We start from the raw sequence: 24,713 nt of genomic DNA, 5'->3' as shown, positions 1-24,713 counted from the left end.
AGATGGAATTATGGAATAATAGAAGGAAGAAAAAAAGATATTGTGAACTATGGAAGACGAAGACGAAAAAAAATCATGTGAAAAAATAGTTAAGAAATAAAAAACCCTGTTCCCAACAAAATAGGGGTGGAAGAAGAGGTCCCAATAGCGGAGGTATCATTTAAAAAAAAAGTCCAAGGGAACCAGCTAATTTTTTTAAAAAAAAATCTGGAAATCTCTGATATAGAAAATGTTTTGTTTGAATTCTAAAATATTTATAATTTTGATGTCCTTAACAGTTCCATAGAGTTTGAGATGATGAATTGCATTCGTCCTCAGGTTTGAGCCTCATAAAGTCTGCGGCTCTGCGATGCCACCGCCGGCCCATACTCACGCGGTATCTAGTGCAGTGCGTAAGAACTGCATTGAAACACAGCCAGCCACCGCAACCGAGTGACCACGTGTTTCATGAGGTAAATTTAACACATCATCCATCCATCATTTCAGCCATAGGAGTTCAAAAACTGAATATACCCCCCCCCCCCTCCTCGCGTCTTGCCTGCATCCAGCATATTTAAACAACCTTAACAAAGTCATCTATACACCTGGTAAATGTCCCGCCGCCCGTGGTCTTCTCTCCATAACTCTTAGACCCCATTAGTGGTCTATTTTGTCCACTATGTTGCACTGTCTGGGTCCTAAGCTGCGTTTGTACTGAACATGTTATGGTACTCCATTTCTTAATCTACACCTTTCGCAAATAACTTTTGTATTTCAACTTGTAATCTTAGCATTTGTTACCAATTCAGTTACTTTCGACTCAGGTGTTATACGAGTAAGTATAATGCGTAAATTGATTACATTCCCGTTAGTTGAGCGCAAGAGAAAAATAATAATAGCGAAAATATTTGGGTTTTTGTCGTTTTAACCCATAAACACACACTGAAAGGTATAGGCCTCCCTCAAACATATGGGATGATATACCACGCCACGGTTAGCAGGTGGGTTGTTGATCCCTGTGTGGTATTATGGTACGCAGAGGACGCATATATAATAGATTCACAAAGATTGAATTATATAAGATTGTATCCTGGGAGTCAAAATCTCAACCAGCGATCGCAAGTCCCAGTTCTCCACCGCTAAGCTACCACTGCTCAAATTTAGATTAAGATAGTTGATCATCCAAAAGTTAGCTCCCACGACATGAAGAAGTTCTTAGTGACATTTGCATAATGTTAAGTGAAAAAAGTAAAGTATTGTATGTACCCAACAAAAAATTGTTTTCCAGGTGGATGCTCGTGGTGATAATCTGCTGATTGCGTGCGTTCGCGCAGGAGACGCCTGCGCTGACGCTCTCAGCGAACTGGTGAGGAAGGGAGACGGTGAACTGCCACTCTTTGACATCCACCACACTAATACCGACGGTAAGTAATACCACCTTCTAATGGAAATCTCTGAACATCTTCAACTCCTGGCCTTAATTCCAGAAGGATCCAGAGGGTCTACGATGGCGTGATAATGATGAAGAACTAAAACGATGGCAGACAATATTTTAAGAAGTTCAGTTCAGCTCAAGACTCTTAATTGTAAAACTTGCATGTTACATGTTCAGTATACAACTTGTGATGTGTTTCTAAACATATAATCTTCACATACTCTGTCTAGTTTTACTAATAAAGCTAATTTAGCTGCATGGTATTCATCAGAACTAGTGTCAGATGTCTTTGATAAAAATTGTAGGAACCTCTAATCTAAAGGAAGAGTTATATGGGATTTCTATCCAGCAAAAATATTAGGGAGACCAGAAAATAATGTAGTTTCTATCGACACATTTTACAGAAAAAAACATAAGAATAACATTGAATTGTTACAGCTCCGGCTTTGATTTGTATACTAGACGGCAAAAGGTTGATGACGAAGGTGAATATAGTGTTGATTAGAAATAAAAATTTGTGAAAAATGTAGTCGTGTGAATTTTACTTGAGAAAGAGACATTACTTTCCGGTCTCCCTAATAAATACTTTCGATGATCTTCAGTGCTTTGGAACAGGCACTGATTGATTTTTTGGTGATGATTATATATGTGAAGCCGTGACTGTAAAATACTTACGTCAACAGATGGCGCTGTGAGCAGTGTTACCAAAATTATTTTGAAACACATTTTTTATTACGTTTTGGAGCCGAAAGATTTTCCTGTAGACGTGGCAATGATATATGCTACCTACCAATTAGCAGACGACAGTTTTAGTTGCATATATATATATATCGAATGCCTTTGAATTATCATCAGTAAATGTCGAAGTTGCAGACATAAGAAATTCATAAAAAAAAGTTATTAAAGCTATTTTTCGACTTTTGCCGGGAAGTCAGTTGCTAAGGGGTGACGCATGACCGGTCATCGTGGAGATATGTGGGGGATGCCTTACAGTCAGCGAATATCAGCTGATATGATGATAATGATGATGATGTTTTATGGTACAAAATAATATTGGTTTATTTGTTATTATTGTTTACCTAATCATAGAGTGCCATTGAGAAATGCAATTGTCTACTATAAGAAAAAAAAATTATTAATTACAGGATACACAGCACTACACGTCGCCTGCAGCCTGCACTCTGCAGACACACCCAAGCTCCACACGCTGCATGTGTTACTGCAGCATGGAGATGCAGACGTCTGGAGAGGGGTGAGTTTTCAACCATCTGCTGGGCCTACCCTGGGACACACTAGGTCACCAGTGTGTTCCAGAGTAAGCCCAACCATTCTAATCTGAATTTTGGCACGGGGTATTCTCCGAGTACCTTCACCGGTTTAAACTCAAGGAGGATCCCTCGTGTTTCTGAAAACCGGGCGTGGACCAGACCGAGTTCCACCTGGTAGCCGACTGTCCCGCATTCGAAGGACGCCGAGTCGACACCGAACGCAGGTTGAGCGTAAAAATAAACGAGGGAAACGTCGCCTCCATGTTAGAAGATATCAAAAGTAGGGAATTGTTTCTCGATTTTTGTAAAGTAATAGGTTAAACTGGAAAAAATGTGAAATAAAGTAAACAACATTGTAAAATAAGAAGGCGAGGTATGAAGGAGAATTAGAACTAAAGAGAAGTGAATTGTGGAAAGAAAGAATGGAACGATAGATCATGTGAAGAATTACGTCAGTAGGGAATGAAAATAAAAGACTGTGAAAAAGATTAATAAGATAAAAAATGTCCCTATCCTTTCCAAAGAGAGGCCCTCATTAGCGGGGGCCATAAAAAAATCTTATTTCTGGATTGATTCTGACGTACAATCTGAGGGTGGCAATTTGGAGTAAAAATGAGAAAGTTGTTGCATGGAAGAGTAATTTTAAAAACCGGACATTTTTAAAAATAGATTAACATGCAAAAACAATAATGTACCTTCACCTACTAATATCATTTTTTCCAGGACGTGAAGGGTGGTGACACTGCAGTCCACTTGGCGGTCAATTCGCCGTCATGCGATCTGCGCGCCCTCATGATCATCTTCCGTCACATTGATCGGAAACTATGGAAACGGCTTGCGCACGCACAGAACCGCAGGTATATACCTTCTTTATTTGTGTGCTATGTTATTAAAAAAGATACAATGTCACCTAAAGAGCAACGGACAGGTCTGTAGTCTGGGCTTCACTGCGAGATTGAATCCGCTTGAAGAATTGCTCGTAAGATGTGGTAGTGGGCAAAGTATATCAGGGTCCAAAGGACATGGCCACCACTAAGTGGACCTACGACTTAGTCAAGGTCAGGAGGTCGCTGGATGAGATCAGAGGGACACCCGTCATGTGATGTTTGTGGGAAATCTATGCCTTGCAAGGAAGTTCTACTAGCTCACATGAAGACGACTCATGTACATATCAAACCAATCGAGGCTGCAGTGGATGCACAAATCGCGGCCCGCCGGTCAAATACTGGCGGCCCGCCAACAGAAAAAATATTACTCTCGTACATTCGAAAAATCTAGCGCCCAAAAACGCTAAGACAATTAACATCGCATAAAAAGTTTAAATAGTAGAGAAATCAAGATTTTTCTAGCGCGGTGTGAGCAAGCGAGATAGCAATAGTCCCAAATTCTTCTTTATTGTCTTTAATTACCGATACTCCTGGCGGCCGGCCCGCCATTAGTTCAAGATTTGCCCGAGTGGCCCCTAGTCTTAATAAGTCTGTGCAACCATGCTGTAGTGGTTATGTGACCATCTCAATTTACTGCGCATTTCTTTCTCAAACACTTTGGTTAAACAAACTTAGGAGTGCCGTCTTGTCAGACATAGAGAATTTTTTTTTAAATTACATTTACAGTGGCTAAAGGTTGATTTGTTATAGATACAGATACAGTTTTAAATATATTGCAGTGAATGTATAGCTCTATTGACAGAAAAGTTTTTAAGCGTTTTTACCATTTCCAATCAACCTGTATAAAGCAATCACTCTATGTTAAATTAATTTGTTTTTTCTATTGAAATGCGACAAGCCTATTACTTCTGTAAGTATAAAGTCAATACAGACATATAGTAAAGAATAATTAGTTTTAATATGTAGCATTCCGAATTTTGAAAACGATTTTTCTTAATTTACAATCATTACGTCGTTTATTATTTTTAAAATTATTGATTTTAATACAGGATGTACCATATTTCAATTGACAGCATATAAACTATATATTTATCCCTATGAAGCTTTTAAATATTGTTAAATGTCACTTCGGTATATATTAGTCAACCAAATGTCCTCCAGTATAATGTCATTAATTTCAAATTCATTACGTAAATATTACTACCTCATGATGTGAAATAAAATATATCAGGGGTGGTCAACCTGTGGTCCGCAAGCCACATGCGGCACTTTGATGTTTTATTTGTAGCTGGCGATAAATGTACTTGAAATCACTTTTCAACTTTATGTTATTATATTAAGTTTATCTTTTAATTGTTAGATTAACTAAATACATATTATGTACTAAAATTTATGCTGTAAAACCAGTAAGTAGTAATAGTAACATCTTTTTTATTTGCGTATGTGTTAAATAAATTTATAAGTGCAGCCCGTTAAAAATGACAATTTAAAAAAATAACTCAGACTATCAAGTAGCTTGACCACCCCTGGAATATAACAATAGTCGGTATAAATCTAAACTTGAATTACTTGTGATATTTTACAGTTCGGTGACGCCGTTGGAGTACGCCCGTAGTGCCGTCAAGTCAGCTGCACGCCAGCAGTATCCCCACGAGGTTCTTGAGTTCCTCAAGAAGTGTCGCTGAATCACCACCACCAAACGAACGGCACCATCACCGCTACCACAAATGCAAGTTATCTGGTATAGCTCGTGGAGAGCTGACGTCATAAACCAGCCTACAAATGCCTGTTAGAAAGGCAACCTGTAACACTATACATGTAATCTATATCATCGATTCCAAAATTGTGATTCATGTAACTCTACAGGTACATAAATTTTTATTGAGGGTAGTTGAAGATTATATTTGTTATGGAATACAGTGAACTTTTAATATATATATATCAGATTAATTATGGCTACATTCATCACAAAACAATGTCGTGTTCAAGTATTCTTAATTGAGAAAAATTGAGGGTAGTTGAAAATTATATTTGTTAGGGCGGAAATAGTAAGAACTTCCAATATATTTTATAAAAGATCCGTGAAAACAATAGATAAATAATAAAATAACTGCTAAAGTAATTCCCTATAAATCACAAGTCTTCAGACATAAATATAAGATTGATAATAGATAAAACTTTAGGGAAACGAAATACATTGTTAAAAGTAGGAGCGAAGTTAGCAAGGTAGAGTATCAATAAATATTTATGACGGAGATGAATTATGTTGGAATGTACTAACATATATGCATATATATATATATTTACTAGTATAACATAAATATTGCATCTGTTTGATAAAGAAAAGCCTCCGCTGGCAACGGGACATCAGGCATTGTATAACTGTTCATAGTGGGAGTAGTTATATATTTGTTCCTTTTTAGTTCACTTATGTTCGTTAGTAAACAGCGCCATCTTTTGTCGCAGTTAGTGATCAAAGTGCCTTAAACATAATAATTTTCTTTATATTAAAGTCATATTTATCTGAACCCACATAAATTATTAAATAGCTCTAACATGACTTCATTACAAGATACACAACATCCAAAAATGTTAACAAAATAAACTTTATTTTCTTATTGTTTAAAAAAATATTTTTTTGACAATATCTCTCTTTCAAATCATTATAAATAATGATTATGTTTTTATTTAATGAGGTATAAATGTTATTTCTTTGTACCGATTGAGAATATATATTTTAATTACTAATATTAAGCTATTCAGATTCCTAGTTGCATAGATCTTAATCGTTGGATTATGAAAATTCGAGAATTTACAAATAATCGCCACGAAAACATGTAAAATGTTGGTGATACCTTTTTCAAAATTACATTCCAGTAATTCAAAATTATTGATTCAGAATATTGAATTTTTCGCTTCAATTATATTTATTATTGCCAAAAAGTTAAGGTTTATAAATACATCCTAAATTCTGATTTTTAAATATTCTTTATATAAAACTTTAAATTTAAACATCTAAAGTTAAAACAATAGAAATGTAAAATAAATCATTCAATGTTGACATTACATTAGTAAATCCTAATATTCAATCTATGGTAACACTTGATGTCTTAACGACTTTAAAATGGCTCGATTTATTTCAAATGAGTAATAAGTCAAAGAAAATGTTGGTTTTGTTTATTCAAAGGTACAAAACTAAATGACTCGAAATAACATCGATATTAAAAATGAAAACATATTTTCAAATTTTAATTAAATTCAAAATCATTTCTTATTTATCTACAAAACAATAAGCCGTAATTGCTACAAGTATGACGTCATCAAAATGCGTCCGAACGTCCATCGAAACTTCCAGAAATAATGTACAAGTAATGTTGTTAAATTTTAAAATATTTTGACAATTTTTTGTAATGTGTTTTTAATTTTTAAGTTCTATTTTTTAAGGTTACATTTTTAATTATAATTTTTATTAGTTGGATACTTGTCATAGTTCTAAATTAATATTTTTGTGTATTATTATTTGAAGTGAACGCTTTGGACCAGGGGTTGTCAAACTTTTTTTTTAAATTAAAATATATTCAAAGGGATCTTTTTTTTACAAACATCATTTTCTAAGAGATTTTTATGGAAATAATTGGGATTAAATATACTTTACATAGATCATCTTTCGATATAAAATAAGCATAACGTTTATTTTGAAAAATATAATGTTTATTTTATGATATCCACACAGTGGCGTAGCTAGGGGGTGGCGAGCGGGGCGGCCGCACCAGGCACTACAAGCAGGGGGGGCACCAAAGTTGAAAATAATTTTTTTGAATTGTTTTTTTTAATGATGAATAATGAAATGTTAAAAGAAAACCATAATTTAAAGTAAATAACATAAAAAGAATATCGAATTATACTTTTTTTTTGCTAAAAAAGTTGATAAATAATATGATCATTAAAAAAAGTAAACGGTTACAAATTATAATATACACAGTGTTTTAAGCCTTTCATCCGCAAAACACATAAAGTGTTTTTTAAAAGGGCCCTAAATCACAAAAACACATATCTGTGTTTCAAACTAGTCGACACTATTGATTTTGAAAATGTGATTAATGACTTTGCAGGCCAAAAAGCGAGGAATGTTCTTTTATAAATTTACCCAATAAATTTTATTAAGATCTGATGTTATTATATATACATTTATTATTATTTAGAATAAAAAAAAATCATATATTAACTACATTCTGTTCTGAATTTTGAAATTATATAGACTCTTGGGGGGAGGGGGGAGGGCACCAAGCCCCAATCTGCCCCAGGCCCCAAATACCATAGCTACGCCACTGTATCCACAAGAGAACTTTGATAAAATTAAAATTCTCTCTTTTAAACGATGTGAAAGTAGCTCAGAAAATATAAGTTTTAGTTATTTATATATACTAGTGTAAACATAGTGAAAAATATAAAAAAATCTTGTCAAAACAGATCCCTGGATTTGAAAAGCGGAAAACAAATGCTATGTTAACATTAATGTTAAATAAATAACTTGATGTGTATGTCTTTATATTTAGTGATTGTTTTATCCAGTCATCTGATACTGTATTTATTGTATATTGTTGGTATTTTAGTATAAAAATTTAATTAAAATATTATGACACGGGAGAGAAATTTTTCTTTCGATCACATTGTATTCTTATGAAATCAATGCAAGTTAGACTAAGTCGAATTTCTTTGTTTTTGATATATTTAAAATATTGTACTTGTTATGTATATATGAGCTTTATATATGTATTTCATAGGTTGTATGAAATAATAAATTTGCATAATTGAATAGTTATATATGAAGTTGTGAAAAATTACTTTCGTGATAAATAATAAATAGGTATTTCAATTTATCTGTGAAATATATATAGAAGGAATTATAATCATAGACAACATATGGGGATGTATATTTACCTAAAGCCTTAATTTGCGAAGTGGTCAAAATGGACCTCCAAGCGTCTATGGGAGACTAGGCGAGGTCTAATTTGACTAATTTTTGGTCACATTTGACTGTCAAAAGTCTGTGAATCTGGTCTAGTATTTGCTAAATATTGAATGACATAAATTAGACAAATATGCATCTATGTATATGATTATAATTTCTTTAAATAATTATTTTTATAATTCTTTACAATTGTTGTTCATTTTCATTTTATATACGTAAATGTTAAACGTAGTTACACATAGTGTAACTATGTGTGTAAACGAGTTGTTAATTAAACTAATTTCTTTTGTATCTATGTTAACCAGAGACAAACATTTTTTTTATTATCTGTGCTGGTTTAGTATTGCTGTAGAGAGAAAATAGAGCGGTGTAGATAGTGTAAATTTTACTCACAGAATTAATATCAGAGAATGCACTATACATGCCATTTGTGATAAGCTAAGGATGTATCTATAAGCTAAGATCTGTGTTCTGCATGATGTAGACGCTTTCTAAAGGAAAAAGAATAAATTTTTAATGAAATAAATATTAAAATTCATAATGTCAAATTTTTGAATCATAAAAGATAAAAATGTCAAACGTACTTGTTAAAAAAGTAACCACATGTAAACGCATATTTATCCATATCCGCCGCCGCTCCCTTCACCTCAAGTTTATGTTTTAATTAAATTTTTTCTACACATTAACGATAATTTTATTGTAAGATATTTTTTATATTAACACGTACATCTTTTTTATCATTTTCGTTTTTAAAATTGATCTCTCTTCAGTGTCGTACGTCGATCTGATATTATTAAAACTTTATATATTCTAACATATAATAGTAATTAGTTAGTTTACAAACACTTAGAATGTGGCCCACCATTTTGATATTCGTTTCCCGCGTTTTTTTTTAACACAATATTGGAATTGTATGTATTTCATGTATGTTTCGTCGAAAATTGTAAATAAATTGTTGAATTGAATAATAAAATATTTTCTAATTAAAATTTGTTTATTTTTTACCCTATTTCTGAGAAGGATCTGAAATACAAAATTTCATCAATTTAAAAAATATATCACTGCTTATTTTCATACATAAGACACAAGTTTTTGGCTAAAGCTATATTTTTTTGTTCTTTTTATTAATAATCTCTTATGTCTTCTTCCATTCTTTATCATTTACACTTTGTTTTCATTTTTATTAATTTCATTTCTTCATCACCTTTTGGGTTAAAGCTATAGTAGTGTAGCAGAAAAAATCATTTTTTTTTGTTTTTTTTTTCAGTTAATTTTCGTTTAAAAATCTTTATTATAATCTGGGGCTGACAAATTACAAAGTGATCTTGTTAGGGTCACAGCAGATTTTTTATTTGCATGTCGCTTTCTTTCGGTCCTATTGGAAATCTATGGCGGAGGCTCAAACATGAAATAAAGATATGGGTTACCTAGTTAGAACATTATCCAATAAGAAGAATACTAGGAAAGCCTTATCTCATCGAAAATGGAACCAAATTTAGCTGTCCTATGGTGGCGTCCTTCTATTTAACGCTACGAGTTGGACTGATCTAAGAGCTCACAACAAACACAGAGTTTATTCTGTGTGCAATTCTTTCACAAGTTTTATTAACATATAGAAAATTATATGTCTGACTAGTCCTACAGAATGTCACGTTACAAAAAAAAGCCAATACTATATGTTGGACAGTCAGAAAACGACGTGAAGGGGCTGGCTTATTGTTCCTTCATATTATTTTCTACTTTATATAATTTATAATGTTCATTCCTTTTTCTAATGAGAATATAAGAAAATTCCAGTTTGACAGAAGTTAGAATCAAATTAAACGCCCGTATAGAGACATTCCTTAACATAAAATAAAACTATTAAAATTCAAAACTAGTTCTAATCTGAAAAGCTCACAGTAAACATAATGTACGTTTTTTTGTACGATTTTATCATAGTCCCTAAACTAAGCGCCCTCTAAAAGACGTTTGTAGCTAATCGAATGCCAGTGTTGCCTAAACAAATATACAATATTATTTCATTATTTTCGGTATAAACTTCTTGTTTAAAATTCATCGTCAGAAGAAATAAACAAACATTATCACCATTTCATCCACAGGAGTACCACTGTTGGACATAGGCATGCCTAGAGGTACGGAAAATTCGCAAATAAAAATCATCAATTTCGCATTTATATTTTTCAAAATTTGAAAATTTCGCATAAATTTCGCATTTATATTTTTGAAATTATAAAATTTGTGTAGATTAGGTATTTATTAAACAAAAATACTTGTTTAGTAATTTTATTACTAAATATGAAAGTAAAGTTTAACAAAATACAAAATTTCAAAGTACAAGTCTTACTTAACATTAAACAATTTTAAATAATTAAAAGATAACATTGTAGAAATTTAACGTTTGACTCCTTAAGCGTCGTTCTTCGGTCCGTTACGACGACATTGTATATGCTGAAGAAGCGTTCAGCGTCCACGCTGTTGGTTGGACTCCAAATACTCTGTAATGCTGCTTCAGCAAAGGATGGGAAGTTGCATTTGACAGCCAACAATATGTCCCTTACATTGGAGTTTTCATTTGTATTAATAGGCCGAAGAATTAACCTATGAGTGCGCATACCCATCAATTAGCTCATTTTGAGGAAATCCTTGGAAGAAAGGAATTTTCGAAAAGCTTTCCAGCAATACGTTTATATTTAATGTAGTTGAACTTGCAGCCACAAGTGGAGAAAACAATTGGCCAATGTGAAAGAAAGCATCGTTCGTTTTATTTAATTTCATGTCAAGAGAAAGCTTACTGAAACTTTTGTCGCTTGCTGATTTCAACATAGTTTTTATTGTCTCGTCAATTTCTTTATAGTCCTTAAGACATAGTGACGTCTTCTCATCAAAATAATCTCGACGTTGCCGTTCAAGCGATGATTTAAAATCCTCTTATTTTTTCCATAACAGGTGTGCAATTGGATTACTTGTCCCTTCTAACTCATCAATCAATTTCATTATTTTGGGGCAGAACTCAGAGATATAAGTTATTTGAATTTTTAGTTTTCGCTTAAAAGTTATATCAACGTAACATTTTTTCAAAAATAGAATACTAGAATTTGGATTCTCCACTTCATCAAAAAAGTCAAGTATGTAATACAAATAATCATTAAGATATAAAACTGCAATTGACGCGAGTCGCGACTCAGTCGATACGATAATAATTTAATAAATAATTTAATAATCAATACGAACACTACCATACATTTCGCATTTTTTCGCATTTATTCGCATCTATTTCGTAAATGCGAAATTTCCGTACCCCTAGGCATGCCCTATATATTTCCAATAAGACCGACTGGGAATGGAACATGTTAGAAAAGAAATGTAAATTAATGTAAATGTTTAAAATTAGTTACTCTAAAGAAAGAAATAATTTTCATTTTTAAAATTTAATTGGCATTACTTTATTTATAATTTTGTAAATTATTGCGATAATGATTTTTTCTAAACGTAAATACCAAATGTAATATATTAATTACATACATTATTTTTAATAAAAACTTTTTTTTGAAAATAGAAGATATACTAATAACTGTTTGGATATTTAATAAAACATTTTTTATGTATACTGGAGTTATATACGTTATAATGGTTAATAATAAAAACTTGTAACATAGTCTAAATCATATTTCAATGAAAAAGTAAGCAAGTAAATATGTTATCCTGCAGAGGTAACATTAGTTTTTGCCATATTAAAATGGTATTAGAAAAAAAATATCGTAATCCTATTGGTAAAAATATTTCTCCGAGTATATCGTGCAACAATAAATAATTCTATTTGGAAGTTCATATTTACTTCCGTCAGTAACAGTAAATTTTAATACACATGGCAACATAAGGCTTTTGTTTACTGTAGCCTCGGACGAAACAAAAACAAGAACGAATCAGTTAATATTGTAACGTCGAGCGTTCAACATATTATTGATACAAGTATTGATCAGTTGTTATAAAATAAGATTTTATATAATTCAATTAACGTTAAAGTTAAGCATTAAACTTCAATTCGTATATAAAGTTCGTTTCTTTGTCCGTTGTACTCCAAGTGAAAAGCGACGTTGCCGCTCTTAAAGTGGTTAACTTTCTTTGTTTTAATAACTTAAACTCAGTATATTACACTGAATTTAGCTGTATTGATTAAAGGATTATAACAATACAAGCTAGGCATGCTTTTGTGGTATGAAATGTGTATTTCGGAACGATATTCACTTTCTGACGCAATAACGGTTTGGCAACGCGCGGAATCTCTCTGAATAGAAGTATAGATATACCGATGTGGTAAACAACACTCAGCACCGTCCGCGTCTCCAGCTTAAGAATCACTTTATGAGGTAAGTTATATTTAATATACAATCTTATATTAATATCATTAATAATTATTTAAAAAAAGTTATTGTAAAGGCAATTTGAAATTTCCCGCGTAATGACGTAATCGGTCGGCCATTTTTCTGGAACCGCAACCAGTCATCTGTCAATTGCCAGTTGGAATTTGTCGTCTAAGTTGTTAACAAAAATTTCCCGGGACATAGGAGTTTTCTTCAATAATAACCCGCCACGGAAGCATCCGGGTAAGTTTTAATTTGCCTTTACAAATGATTTACATGCCTTGAAGATATTATTCATTCGCAAAATATAAACGCTGCCATGGCTAACGTAACCTAAAATTTCAAGGGTTTTTGGGTCAACCGTCGTGTTCATTGTGCCCGGAATTGCTCTGCCTGACTGTATTTGCATAATCCGAAGGCGAGGGTCTATTAAGTGCGCCTTACTCACGCCTAAACTCACGTTATTATAACTGCTTTAAACTTAGACAAACTTGGAGAAAGTTACTATTTTAAATATGTAGTTTTAATTTAAACACATTATTTTTAAATATTGCTAACCGTCTTTCAAATATATACTGATACCACTTCTAATTGTAAATCGAACCACGCAGAGTTTTCTAGATACTTCTACGAATTCTATTATTAGTAAACTTGTCTTAACATGTTGGCGATTGCGTAAGTCAATTATATTTAATAAAATCATAGCATTTTAAATTATATTGGAATTATAGTACACGAATTTTTGTAATAATGACATCATGAAGGATGCATGAGGCATGAAGATGATTCAACATCCTATATTAGTTAAGATTTCATCATAAATCAATATCCAAGCTACCTTTACCTAGATACCTTTTGATAATGAATTTTAAAGAATGTTGGATAAATTGAAAATGACAAATAATCATTTGTAGAATCCACAAGTGTTTTTTTTTTGAACATATGTTAATTCTCAAGCATGCTTCCTAGCAGATATTAACATTGTAACTTCTACTCACTATACACTTTTTCTGAACTTTGAAATACTCAAAAAAAACTGACATGTGACCCTAAATACCTATAAGGGCATATAAGGACATAGAACTATGGTCACAAAAAACATTTTGTCAAATGATCTCTAATAAATATGTTTTTGTATGCCAACATTGGTTTTACAAAAATATTTGACAATATTATAAATGTTTGAATAAATCAATAGACTCATTAAAAGAAAAATTTGAAATGAGAGATATCAAAATACACAAGGAATCATAAAGATAGAAGTAGTTTACTTTTACCACCATATATCAGGTAATTTCAACCATTAATGATAAATATGTACCATGAGTTTTTTTTATGGACAGAGAAATTTCAACACTTATCATAGTGATATTAATGTTAACTTAAGATGTTTACCTTATTATCCTATAGCAGCAAGCTATCGGATTGGAGTCATTCATTGACTTTGAATGTTTAAAGTAAATACAATGTGACAACCCAAGCCTAGATCAACTAATAAGGCTTCTGTGGTGGTCAGTCACTCCTTTTAGCATTCATCTGAGCAAACTTAGACTACACAGACCTTGTGATAATTAAAATAATGTAATGGCCCACACTGATATTTTTGTGGCAACTCTATAAAAATATTAGTTACTTTAATGACGATTAGGCCAACTACTTTTTAGCCATGTGAAACCTTGAACCTTCTTAGTTGTTTCCTCATGACCAAAGATTGTGGCAATCATGTAACTTCCTACTATAATTTTTGTTCTAGACTTATCTATTTTGTTAAAGTTCTATAGAACGGTGCGGCGTGATGCTGCACACTATTCTGACTATACGAGTCCAGTATGTGAGCATCCTCTTTTACTTTTAACATTAATAAGTTAACAAATCCTTTATAGATCTGAGTGTATGCATATGTAATAAAGTACCACAAGATACTTTCGTTTTCTTAATTTTAGATCTAAGATTAAAAGTGTATGAATAAATAAATCTTAATAAAGCGTTTAGGAGTTTTGGTTAGTCAATGTGTGTGGAGCTTATTGTGTTGTGTCATTTACATGGTTGCTATTATAATTTACACAAAGAATTGTTATATTTAAATTAAACAGAGCAACTGTAGAGTTTCTGTCTGGATCTTAGGAGATCAGAATTACAAGCCAGGTGTCTTATTACTTTTATTGTAGTACATGGCAAAGGAACAACATTTTTAGTAAAAATTTGCACCGCTTGAACAATATGACCCGATTGTTTATCAGTTTGCCCTCAATAGTTATCTATTGATCGACACCAAAATTATTACAACACACACGTGTTTAGTTTGGTAGAAAATGTGATTTTTAAATTAATACTACCAAAAATATTTAAACATTACTAGTAGAAAAGTGTTGCCATATGGCAACTGCAACTACTAACATACTAAAAGGTTGATTATTAACCTTTTGAATGCCTATGGACATATCTGTCCAACTCCCCGGGTGTGTACGGGGTAGATCTGTCTGAAATAAAGTATACTACATTATATAGAATCACCTTAAAAATACAGTTTGAAATCTGCAATCCATAGGGTCATAAACAATAATATATCATTTATCATTTAAATAAACTCAATCCTGACACTGGCAGGCACCTTTTGGACCAAACAAAGGATTAAAAATAAAGTGTAATATCACAGCTCATCCTGAGATTTTCTGAGTATTTGTAGTTACAGTTAAGCAGTTGTAAATGGTCTCAGAAATTTTTCTTTCCTGTTCATGTGAATTCCAATAGGTAGCAAAATTTGTCAATGTCAATATATACAGTGTTTGGTTACAGTTGTAAAAGCTTTATATGGGGTTAATGCATTGTTCATACATTAGCGAAAACCTTTAAAGATTTCACTCCTATTTCCAATCATCCTTTATAAAGTTATCACTGCGAAGTATGTTACATTAAATTGGTTCTCTATGGAAGTAGAGGCTTATTACTTTAACTGGAACAAATATGAAAATATATTGATATAAAAGTCCTTTTCATTGGTTAAGATAGAGGAAAGAGAGGGTCCCTAAAAAGAGGTCCTTTAAACTTTAGTAAGTAAGGTCTACCCGGACAGATAGGGAACAATAATTAATTTTATATACTGCTATATTATTATTACCGTTATTTATTATTTCTGAAGCCATTGATATTTGAATAGATATACCATACATTAACTGACAGTACAATAGATTTATACCTTTTACGCCTGTAACCAATTAATTTATGTAAAAACAAGCACAAGTTCTTTCTACAATATAATGCCTCTTGTTTCTTTATTTTACTTTTTAATCGCTTCAAGGTACAATACAGGAGTATCGGTAGGGTTACATCTAATACTAATTGCCTTGACTTGGTCGTCTTCGTTTCAGACCATAGACCATAAGGCATAGACCTCCCCCAAAATTTTTCGAGCTAAGTAGGTGAGCATGGTTCCTCTGTGGAGTTTCCAGTGCTACTTCCCTTGACGGACTTAGTCATCTTCGTTTCAGACCATAGACAATAGCATGTCATAGACCTCCACCAAAGATACCCCTTTAAAGCTATTACCAATGAATCTATGAGTAAATAATTGTTGTTTAATTATTAAATACGGAGTCGGCAAGGCCAGATAGTATTTAAAATTAAATGTTAATTGTTCACGATTAAAATGATTTGCTCCGTGATGCATAACACCTTCACATTTATGTCGATGCGCAAAACGGTGTATTTGAACAGCTTCTGATATTTATTGTGAAAATACCAATTTCAACGTACGATTCTTCATGTTTTTATATATCAGGGATACCGGAAAGTAATGTCGCTTTCTCAATTTAAATTCACACGACTACACCTTTAATTTTTTTTATTTCTAATCAACAATATATTCAGCTACGTTATCAAAAACCTTTTGCCGTCTAGTATACAAATCAGCGGAGCGGTAACAAATCAATCGGTTTATCTGTAAAATATGTCGACAGAAACGACACTACTTTCCGGTTCACCTAATACATTTATTCATATTATGTTCCAATCATTAATATGAAAACACCAAAGAAGTACCAATGTCACCAGCTTAGTTTAAAGAATTGTCTAGCTGATGTGGCAAAGGACTGGAAAACAATGCTCGTGCAATCGATGAAACTTTGGGTGATGAAATGTTTTCGAATGGCAAACATGAGGCAGTAGACGCGGTGTGGGTAAGCCAAGATACGGGCAGCGGAAGACAAATCATCAGGGCGTACTTTGGGACAGGCCTGTGCCTTGAAATGGGCGTTCATCACATGACGGTGATGGTGATTTTAATAGATAGTCTGTCTCTGTTGTATAGTTATAACAGTCTATTTAAAAATGAGATGAAATCGTTTAAACTCCGGCCGTGAAGATATCTCCGCGCATTGTACTAAGGCTGTATTATTGCACAATATCTTCAAGGTGCTTTAAACTTACAGCATTGATTGCGTTCATAACATTTTATTCACCTCGGAATGTGGTTGACATAATTTGGAAGAACTTTGTTCGTTACTTTTAACTTGAAGTATAATAACTTTAACTAGCTAAACTTTAATCTCCCGATGGCGCGTTGCTCTTTCTTTTCGTATTTCATCTCACTCTAACAAACAAGTTACGGAACCAATTTGGTTGAGTAAAAACTGCTATTTTATCTAGTAAACATTCCGAAATGGTATCAATAATTACATTCGATTGATATACATCGATATGTATATCAATCGAATGTACGTTTCGATAGACATAATTTTTTTTTTTTTTTGTTCTTCAAAACATGCTTCTCAGTGGTGGTCAAGTTAACCCTTTTAGTGCCGGTCGAAAAAGATGTGTCTATACGAGAATATCCGGCCGAATTTCACAATTTCACTAGGGTCTGATAAAATGCGTATAAAAACCTAAGGAGAAACAATATTTACATGATTCAAGGTGCAGTGTACTTTGGATGAAGTAGAGAACAAAACGTTGACTAGTTTTTCTCTACTCATTAAAAGTTATATAAATAACAAAGATAAAAATTTTCATGAAAATAGTAAAAGTTGAGTTCTCTCTTACGCAACGTATTTGCATATAAAAGTCATCTTTTCGTATTAACTTGTATGGACTAATTATGATAATATATCTCGAAAAGGTTCGACAAGGGCCCAAAACACGGCAAATGAAGCTGCAGCTTGGATGTCGCAGGAGCCGCCACCATCGGTGTTTATGTCAGATTTCGGTGGTGTCTAATAATGAAATTACATCATTTAAAAAGAAGAGCTTTCTTCAAAATAAATTTGTAATGCGTTATACATTACAAATTTATTTTGAAATAAAGTTCTTCCGCGATACGAAAAGTAAAGCACTATGAGTCGCGGGCAGATATATCTACTCCCGGCACTAGAAGGGTTAAGAGTAATGTCGCGGTTTAGATGAAGGTCTTTGCCCAGCCGTGGACGTTCCGATTCTGAAATAAATGATTGACATTTATTGAGTTTAATTTGAGATTTGTTTAGGATTAATGCACCATTAAATCTAAAGTCTATGATTTCTATTCCCACAAAATAAATACAAAAATATTGTAAATTTATCGAAAGTTTCATTGAGTTATATATTGGCGAAGTGAAAACATTTGGGTAGGTTGTTCTGTGCGTGAACATTAAAATTCTTACGCATTTAAATTGATAAGCTAGAGAAATGTCGGTCGAATTTTGAATAAAGACGACAGACTAATATATACGGTTTTTGAATAATTCCAAATTTTGTCTTTGTTACCTAACTTAATTTTTTGCTTAAATTGACTTATCACTGTATGTGTCAACGTAAGGAAACGATAAATAAAAGTTTTTTTATAATAATTGTCATACTTTTTCTTTTCTTGAAAAATACTTAAACAATAATAGCATGCAAAAATAATAAAAACGAATTACATTTATTATTTCCGATTTTTTGTTTTTTGCACGCGTTTCTTTCTGTCACAATGTTCACTAAGTTTCTTATACTATTTCCTGACTAAAATCTTAGGTTTATAATTATTGAATCACTCTTAGCTACTACCACTGGATCCCCCACCCCTAAAGGATCCGCCAGTGCGGAAAAATTGAAACCTGGTTTCTTCGTTTTGAGATGCCTAAGGCCAAGACCCCAATTCTCTGTCAAACAAAAAATAGAATCTGCTTATTTTTAGTAGTAATTTCTATGAATAGTGCAGATCTAACAGCGTAAGACTTCACTTTCAGAATGGACTAGAAGGAAAGAGACTTAATCCAGGTCGCTTCCAACTGGTTCTATTGGAAATATATGGAAGGGGCTTATGGACCAGCAGTATATGTCCCACGTCATATTTTATAGTTAGTTATATTTCAAATAACATTTAAAAAAATATTCTTAGTATATATGACGTCCTTACTAAACGTTTAGTTCCTTGCGTTGATATGATGCAATGGATGAATATGTGCTTCAGAATTAGTTTCAACAATAAAAAAGTACGTTTTTATTGCGTCAACGTTGCGGTTTTTGCGCGTGTAGATATCGTCTTGACGGCGACGCGTTGCGAGTGAGAACCTGTTTGCCTTCGAACTCGGCGTGCTTACTAACTTGACCCTGTGAGGAGGGCCAACATGCGGGCGCCTCCTACATAACTCACGTCGTTTGCGTGGAATGATGAAAAAAAACTCAGTTGTATGTACACGCGCGATGATATGACATCTAATATTTTAAAATACACCTATCCCCCGATTTACACGGTAGATACGTTCCCGAGTACGTGTAAATCGAAAATTAAAAATTTTCAACTCAAAATCGTGTAAATCGAAAAACTTGCAGAAAATACATGATTTTGCTATTTAACAGTTGTAATTTTTTTCAATTATTTTAGGTGTATACAGAAATAAAAATAAAATGCATTGACAAGTTAAAATATTTAGTATATTACCGAAAAACTGTTTTTGTTTTATATTTAATTACATTATACATTAAACAGAAGAACAAAAAAGAAATTAGTCTCAATCGTTTTTCGGATTCGAAGGTTCGAATTCACTTTCATCACTCGAAATTATTTGTGCCGATTCGATGTTTGAAGCAGAAATATTTACATTATGAGAGATGGTAATAAAATCGGCTATTAAAATAAAAAAAAAAAACTTTTTTGGAAAACGGTGTAAAAGCGAAAACGTGTTAAACGAGTACCGTGTAAATCGGAGGATAGGTGTATACTAAAATATGTGTATATTTACATGGCAATAGACGCTGGTAAACTCTAATTTATATATTTATAGTTAAATAATAATAAAAAAGTCAAAAAAGTTGGTTACTTTAGCCTCAGGCAGGCTACTACTTTGAAATAGAATCCCTTATTGAGAATAGCTTCCTACACTAGCCACAGAGTGATGTCCAACAAGAAAAATACACGAATAATATATGTTATCGAAATATGTCGCCGTTTCAGACATACTACTCATATAGATATATACACTGCAAGGTATAGACCTCCCCCAAAGATATCTACGAAAGGAAGGCAGGCGGGTTGGCGATCGCCTGGTAGTACTATGGTACGCAGACGATGATGTCCGACCTTTGGAAACTTGTTTTCAAAAATTGTCGAAACCGTATATATATATATTAGAAGGACCGGAAAGTAATGTCGATTTGTTAAGTTAAATTCACACGACTACATTTTAAACATGTTTTTAATTCTAACCAAACCATATATTCACCTTTTGCCGTATATATATATATATAATATTTCTAGAATATACATTACTACATTAAAAAGAAGTAAATTAATAATTAAAAAAATACAAAATCAATTATATAAATGTCCGTAAACATTGCAATAAAATGTTTTTTTTTAATTAGGTTGCGTGCACACTAGTTTCAAAATCGATTAGGTGATATCGTATGTAAATCGGTCGCCTGCCGTGTCTTTGCGAGCGCTGCTCACGGTTCAATGCCAGATGAGTTCCTGCCGTCTACGTCACGTAGGCGGGGCCTCGGATGGGTGACCGCTTCGACGCGTTATCTATTCGCACAGATATACTAGATTTCCGTGACATTGTAACAACATGTATAAATGATATCTGTATAACAAGTATAATACTTCTTATTTATACATTTTTTTGATTAACTTTTACAGTTATTGTTAATCTTTTATTTTATCATAGATTAACTGACCCGTGTTTCAAGATGTCTTGCTTCTAGGACAGTGGTCCGCAACCTTTTCTCATCTACGGCATACTAAAAACTTTACAAGAATTTCACGGCACACCACACCACTGTGTCTCAGATACAAAATAGGTATAATGAAAAATTGTTAAATTTAAATTTAATAATTTCTCCTGCGACACACCAACTGCGGAGCACTGCTCTAGGGCAGAGTTCCCCAAACTTTTTGGTGTCTTGGACCCCTTGCCATGTTTTTCCGTGTCGGGTAGACCCCCTACTTACCTGATATTGATTTCCTGTAAATTTATAACTGTAGTGAAGTTTAGTGTTAAAAACTTAAAGTAAAAACACATGTTAATTTATACATTTATTAATTGAATTTAAATTAAAACTACTCAAAATAAAATTTTGTATCTGTTATGTAGAATATACGTAACATTACTGACTCGGTCTCCAAGTCTTCAAGAATTCATGAAATTTCAAGATACCACAATGTCATTGTACGTAGTACAAATTTAAGTTCAAATGGCTTGCAAAAAAATAAAAACGATCGACGATGTAACACTTTAATAATTTTTTTTTAATTAATCCAAAATATATTTGATCAGTTTAAAAAGTTTTTAATAAAACATATCGTAAAATATTTAAAGACCACGCGAGGAATGCTGCCAAAAAATTGTGTCAAAAAAAACTACACCTCCACCGCGGTGACGTCAGGGTCGTACATATATGTCAACGGGCTAATTTTAAACGTCTGAAACATTTGAACTTGACTTCATGTACACTGTTCTGTAAATAAAATACTAATCGTTTCGTAACTTTACATAATTCGTCTTTAAATGTACTAATAGCTGTTTCCCGCTCACTTCGTGGCCCGCACTGTCTTGTTTCGGTGTTATTTCATTATATTTTGACGTTTGAAAAAAAGCGGTAAGGTTTATTTTAAAGAAAAGAGAAGCTTATATTAAAAAAAATAATAATTAAAGTGTTACATCGTCGATCGTTTTTATTTTTTTTGCAAGCCATTTGAACTTAAATTTTGTACTACGTACAATGACATAGTGGTATCTTGAAATTTCATGAATTCTTGAACACTTGGAGATCGAGTCAGCGATAACCTTGGAATAACTCTTGCATTGAAGTTAGCACTAGAAATAAAGATAGGCTTTGTAAAATTATTCTTTCAAATACTATATATACATACATGCCGTTCAAATACAGTGTTTTCTATATATCACCAGCTTTTTATGAATAAGATGAATATATATCGAAATATCTGTTTATGATAGTACTTATTGAAAGCGCAGCCAGGAGTATAAATGTATTTTCTACCGTACCACATCACTTTAATGCAATAAACTGTATTACATATGATTTCTAAAACAGTAAATATTATGAAACACAGCGAGAAAGATAAGCTACAAACTATTTTCGCTTTAAATAACAAACTTGAAGGGCAATGAACCGAAATATCTAGAAATTCGTAAACATTGTGTTATTGAAACATTTTCAGCGCAGAGTTGGCTAATTTTAACTTTGACATTTTTATTTTCTATCCTTATTACTGTGAAGTTTGAAAGTTATATGAAATCTCATTTAAAACTGACTTGCCAGGTGTACGTTTCTCTTAAATGTCTTTTAATAGATCGTGAAAAAAGTTTCTTCGTCTTTTATATGAAAATCGTGATATATTTATTCAAAGTTCTTTTACATTGAACTATAGTATGCAGATCTTGTAAATCACCGACTTAACATGTTCCGTGTTATTTTATACATTTATGAAAAATTTTGATTCAGGCTGCGTGGGGCAAATATGACCCACACTTTAAAATTTTAAAAGAAGTCGTTTACATTTTTTCAATACTGCCAAGCTATAATTAGCGGGAAAAAGTAATAAATTTAAAATTAATATGCCTATATATATATATATATATTCGAGCCTACAATTCATTTGATAAAGAATCCTTTGTTTTTCAATGAGGACTGCAAAATGGACTGCAAATTGAAAAAAGTTAATTCTGTACGAGTGCGTGGTAGAAACCTGAAGTAATGTGAGCAATTTTTAATCATTTACCACAAGAATGTTAAATTTTTCCATCGTCGTCTGTGGTATTTCTAAAACGTAATCTCATTATCGGTAATGCGTATTATCAATTGCTAGTTATTTCGAAAGTGTTTGAATAATTTTTATGTGACCCGTTTTTTTATGCGGTATTTATTAATGGCAAACAAAATTATTTTTTAATTGTGTTTTGGTTCTCGTGTATATTTATATTTAATATATCGCACGAGAACCGGTCGAGTATATTCGTAATAAATGAACAACAGCGAAAACAACATAAATCTGGCTGAACGGCGTGCGATCTTTGACTCGCGTCCCACTTTCCCGCCAACGGGGCGGCCGAAAATAGGCGCGTCCCGCAATAAGCCACGCCGCTAGATGGCGTCGCGTAACGGCACCGCACGGCCTCTACGTTATCTGTGCGACCAACGGGACAATTCCAAATTTAAATTGATTATAGTTTTTTTTTTTTGCTATAAACGGACTATAAAACTTTTATTTGTATTTCAATCTATTACGCTGTATGAATGGTTAAATTATATTAAAATAGAATCATGAATTAAACGCAGTAATGTAGATTTGAACAAATACCTTATTTGTGATACAGTATTTCTACAAAAATGAGACGTAGTGTACGACAGAGATAACGCTCTACAAAGCCGAAATTAGCCGATTGTCTCTCCAAAGGTCGATGTGCAATATTTATCGCCCGTAGTTGGACATCTAGCAAGACTTTTGTATAGGAAAAAAAATAAAACTTAGACAGCTTTTGACATGCTCGAGCCACTTACTATTTATTACGAATTTTTTCTTCGAAGAAGATACCAAATTTTGAAAATGGATTACCACATCTAATTCTAAATTCTCTCTCTTGTCAAAAGAAAAAGTTTGTAAGTTATGCTAGTAAATAGAAATATCTGTAAACTCACGACGAAGTTTTTTTTTTAATTTATTAGCTCGCGGATTTCAGATCTGCGAGCCCTCAGTCCGATGAAGCTGTAAAAGCCAAAACGGCTAATAACGTCCAGCACCAATCGAATATAGCCATAGCCAAACCCACATCGTGGGCTGGCGTGGTGGGGGAGACTTTCATGATTTTTATTTTCTTAATAGACGTAGAGTTGTCTAGCCTGCGGGAGAGCTTCCTGATAAAATACGACGCGATGAATAAAACTAAGTGGTTAGCACGTTGTTAATAGTCAAATTAGGCCAAGCGCCGGTTGCCATGTGTTTGCACAGTGCTTGTTTGTCTATTCGTGTAGGATGACCATGATAAGTGAATAAATATTTGGTACAACGAAAATGTTAATTGATACGCAGATAAGTTGCAATATTTAGGGGGAGATTCTTTCTTGGCTCGCCTGTGGTCCACGCTACTGTCCCAAGCCCGTATATACATCAACACTACACAGCTCTACATGGGTAGAGCGGTTTACTATGTGCGAATGACTTCATGCAACGCTTCTGTCCAGTTTTTGTTTTGTTTTTAGGTTCACGCACCCTTCCACTCTGTGAACTCAGTTCCGATGAAGCTCTAAAAACCCTCTGTTTAATAGCACTAACTTCTGTAGAAACAATACAAGTTGCAATACATAAGACGTTCTACTATGTCGATCAAATTT

The 24,713-nt window shown here is 32.9% G+C and overlaps 2 protein-coding genes across 4 annotated transcripts in view; both read left to right on the top strand.

The window, feature by feature from the left end:
• The window catches only part of LOC137927489 (uncharacterized), a 93,842-nt gene extending 88,361 nt beyond the window's left edge, over nucleotides 1-5,481 (top strand). The window contains exons 5-9 of the mRNA XM_068771305.1: nucleotides 319-452; nucleotides 1,268-1,403; nucleotides 2,560-2,666; nucleotides 3,406-3,539; nucleotides 5,155-5,481. Of these exons, the coding sequence (XP_068627406.1) occupies nucleotides 319-452; nucleotides 1,268-1,403; nucleotides 2,560-2,666; nucleotides 3,406-3,539; nucleotides 5,155-5,254 (611 nt within the window). The 3' untranslated portion in view covers nucleotides 5,255-5,481. The remainder of the gene's footprint in view (nucleotides 1-318; nucleotides 453-1,267; nucleotides 1,404-2,559; nucleotides 2,667-3,405; nucleotides 3,540-5,154) is intronic.
• Nucleotides 5,482-12,480: 6,999 nt separating this feature from the next.
• CycG (cyclin G) overlaps nucleotides 12,481-24,713 on the top strand; it is a 44,251-nt gene continuing 32,018 nt past the window's right edge. For 2 of the 3 annotated variants that reach the window (XM_068771308.1, XM_068771306.1), the window contains exon 1: nucleotides 13,061-13,148. The gene's annotated coding sequence lies outside the window, so the exon portion shown is untranslated. Of the gene's footprint in view, nucleotides 12,912-13,060; nucleotides 13,149-24,713 lie in introns of those variants that run through there. The other variant, XM_068771307.1, reaches the window with a different exon arrangement.

Source organism: Battus philenor, unplaced genomic scaffold (assembly GCF_028537555.1).
Source record: "Battus philenor isolate CCGP_79_NKW_IND1 unplaced genomic scaffold, ilBatPhil1.0.hap1 SCAF_30, whole genome shotgun sequence".
NCBI classification, from domain to species: Eukaryota; Metazoa; Arthropoda; class Insecta; order Lepidoptera; family Papilionidae; genus Battus; species Battus philenor.
This window is presented reverse-complemented; position numbering and strand designations above follow the sequence as displayed.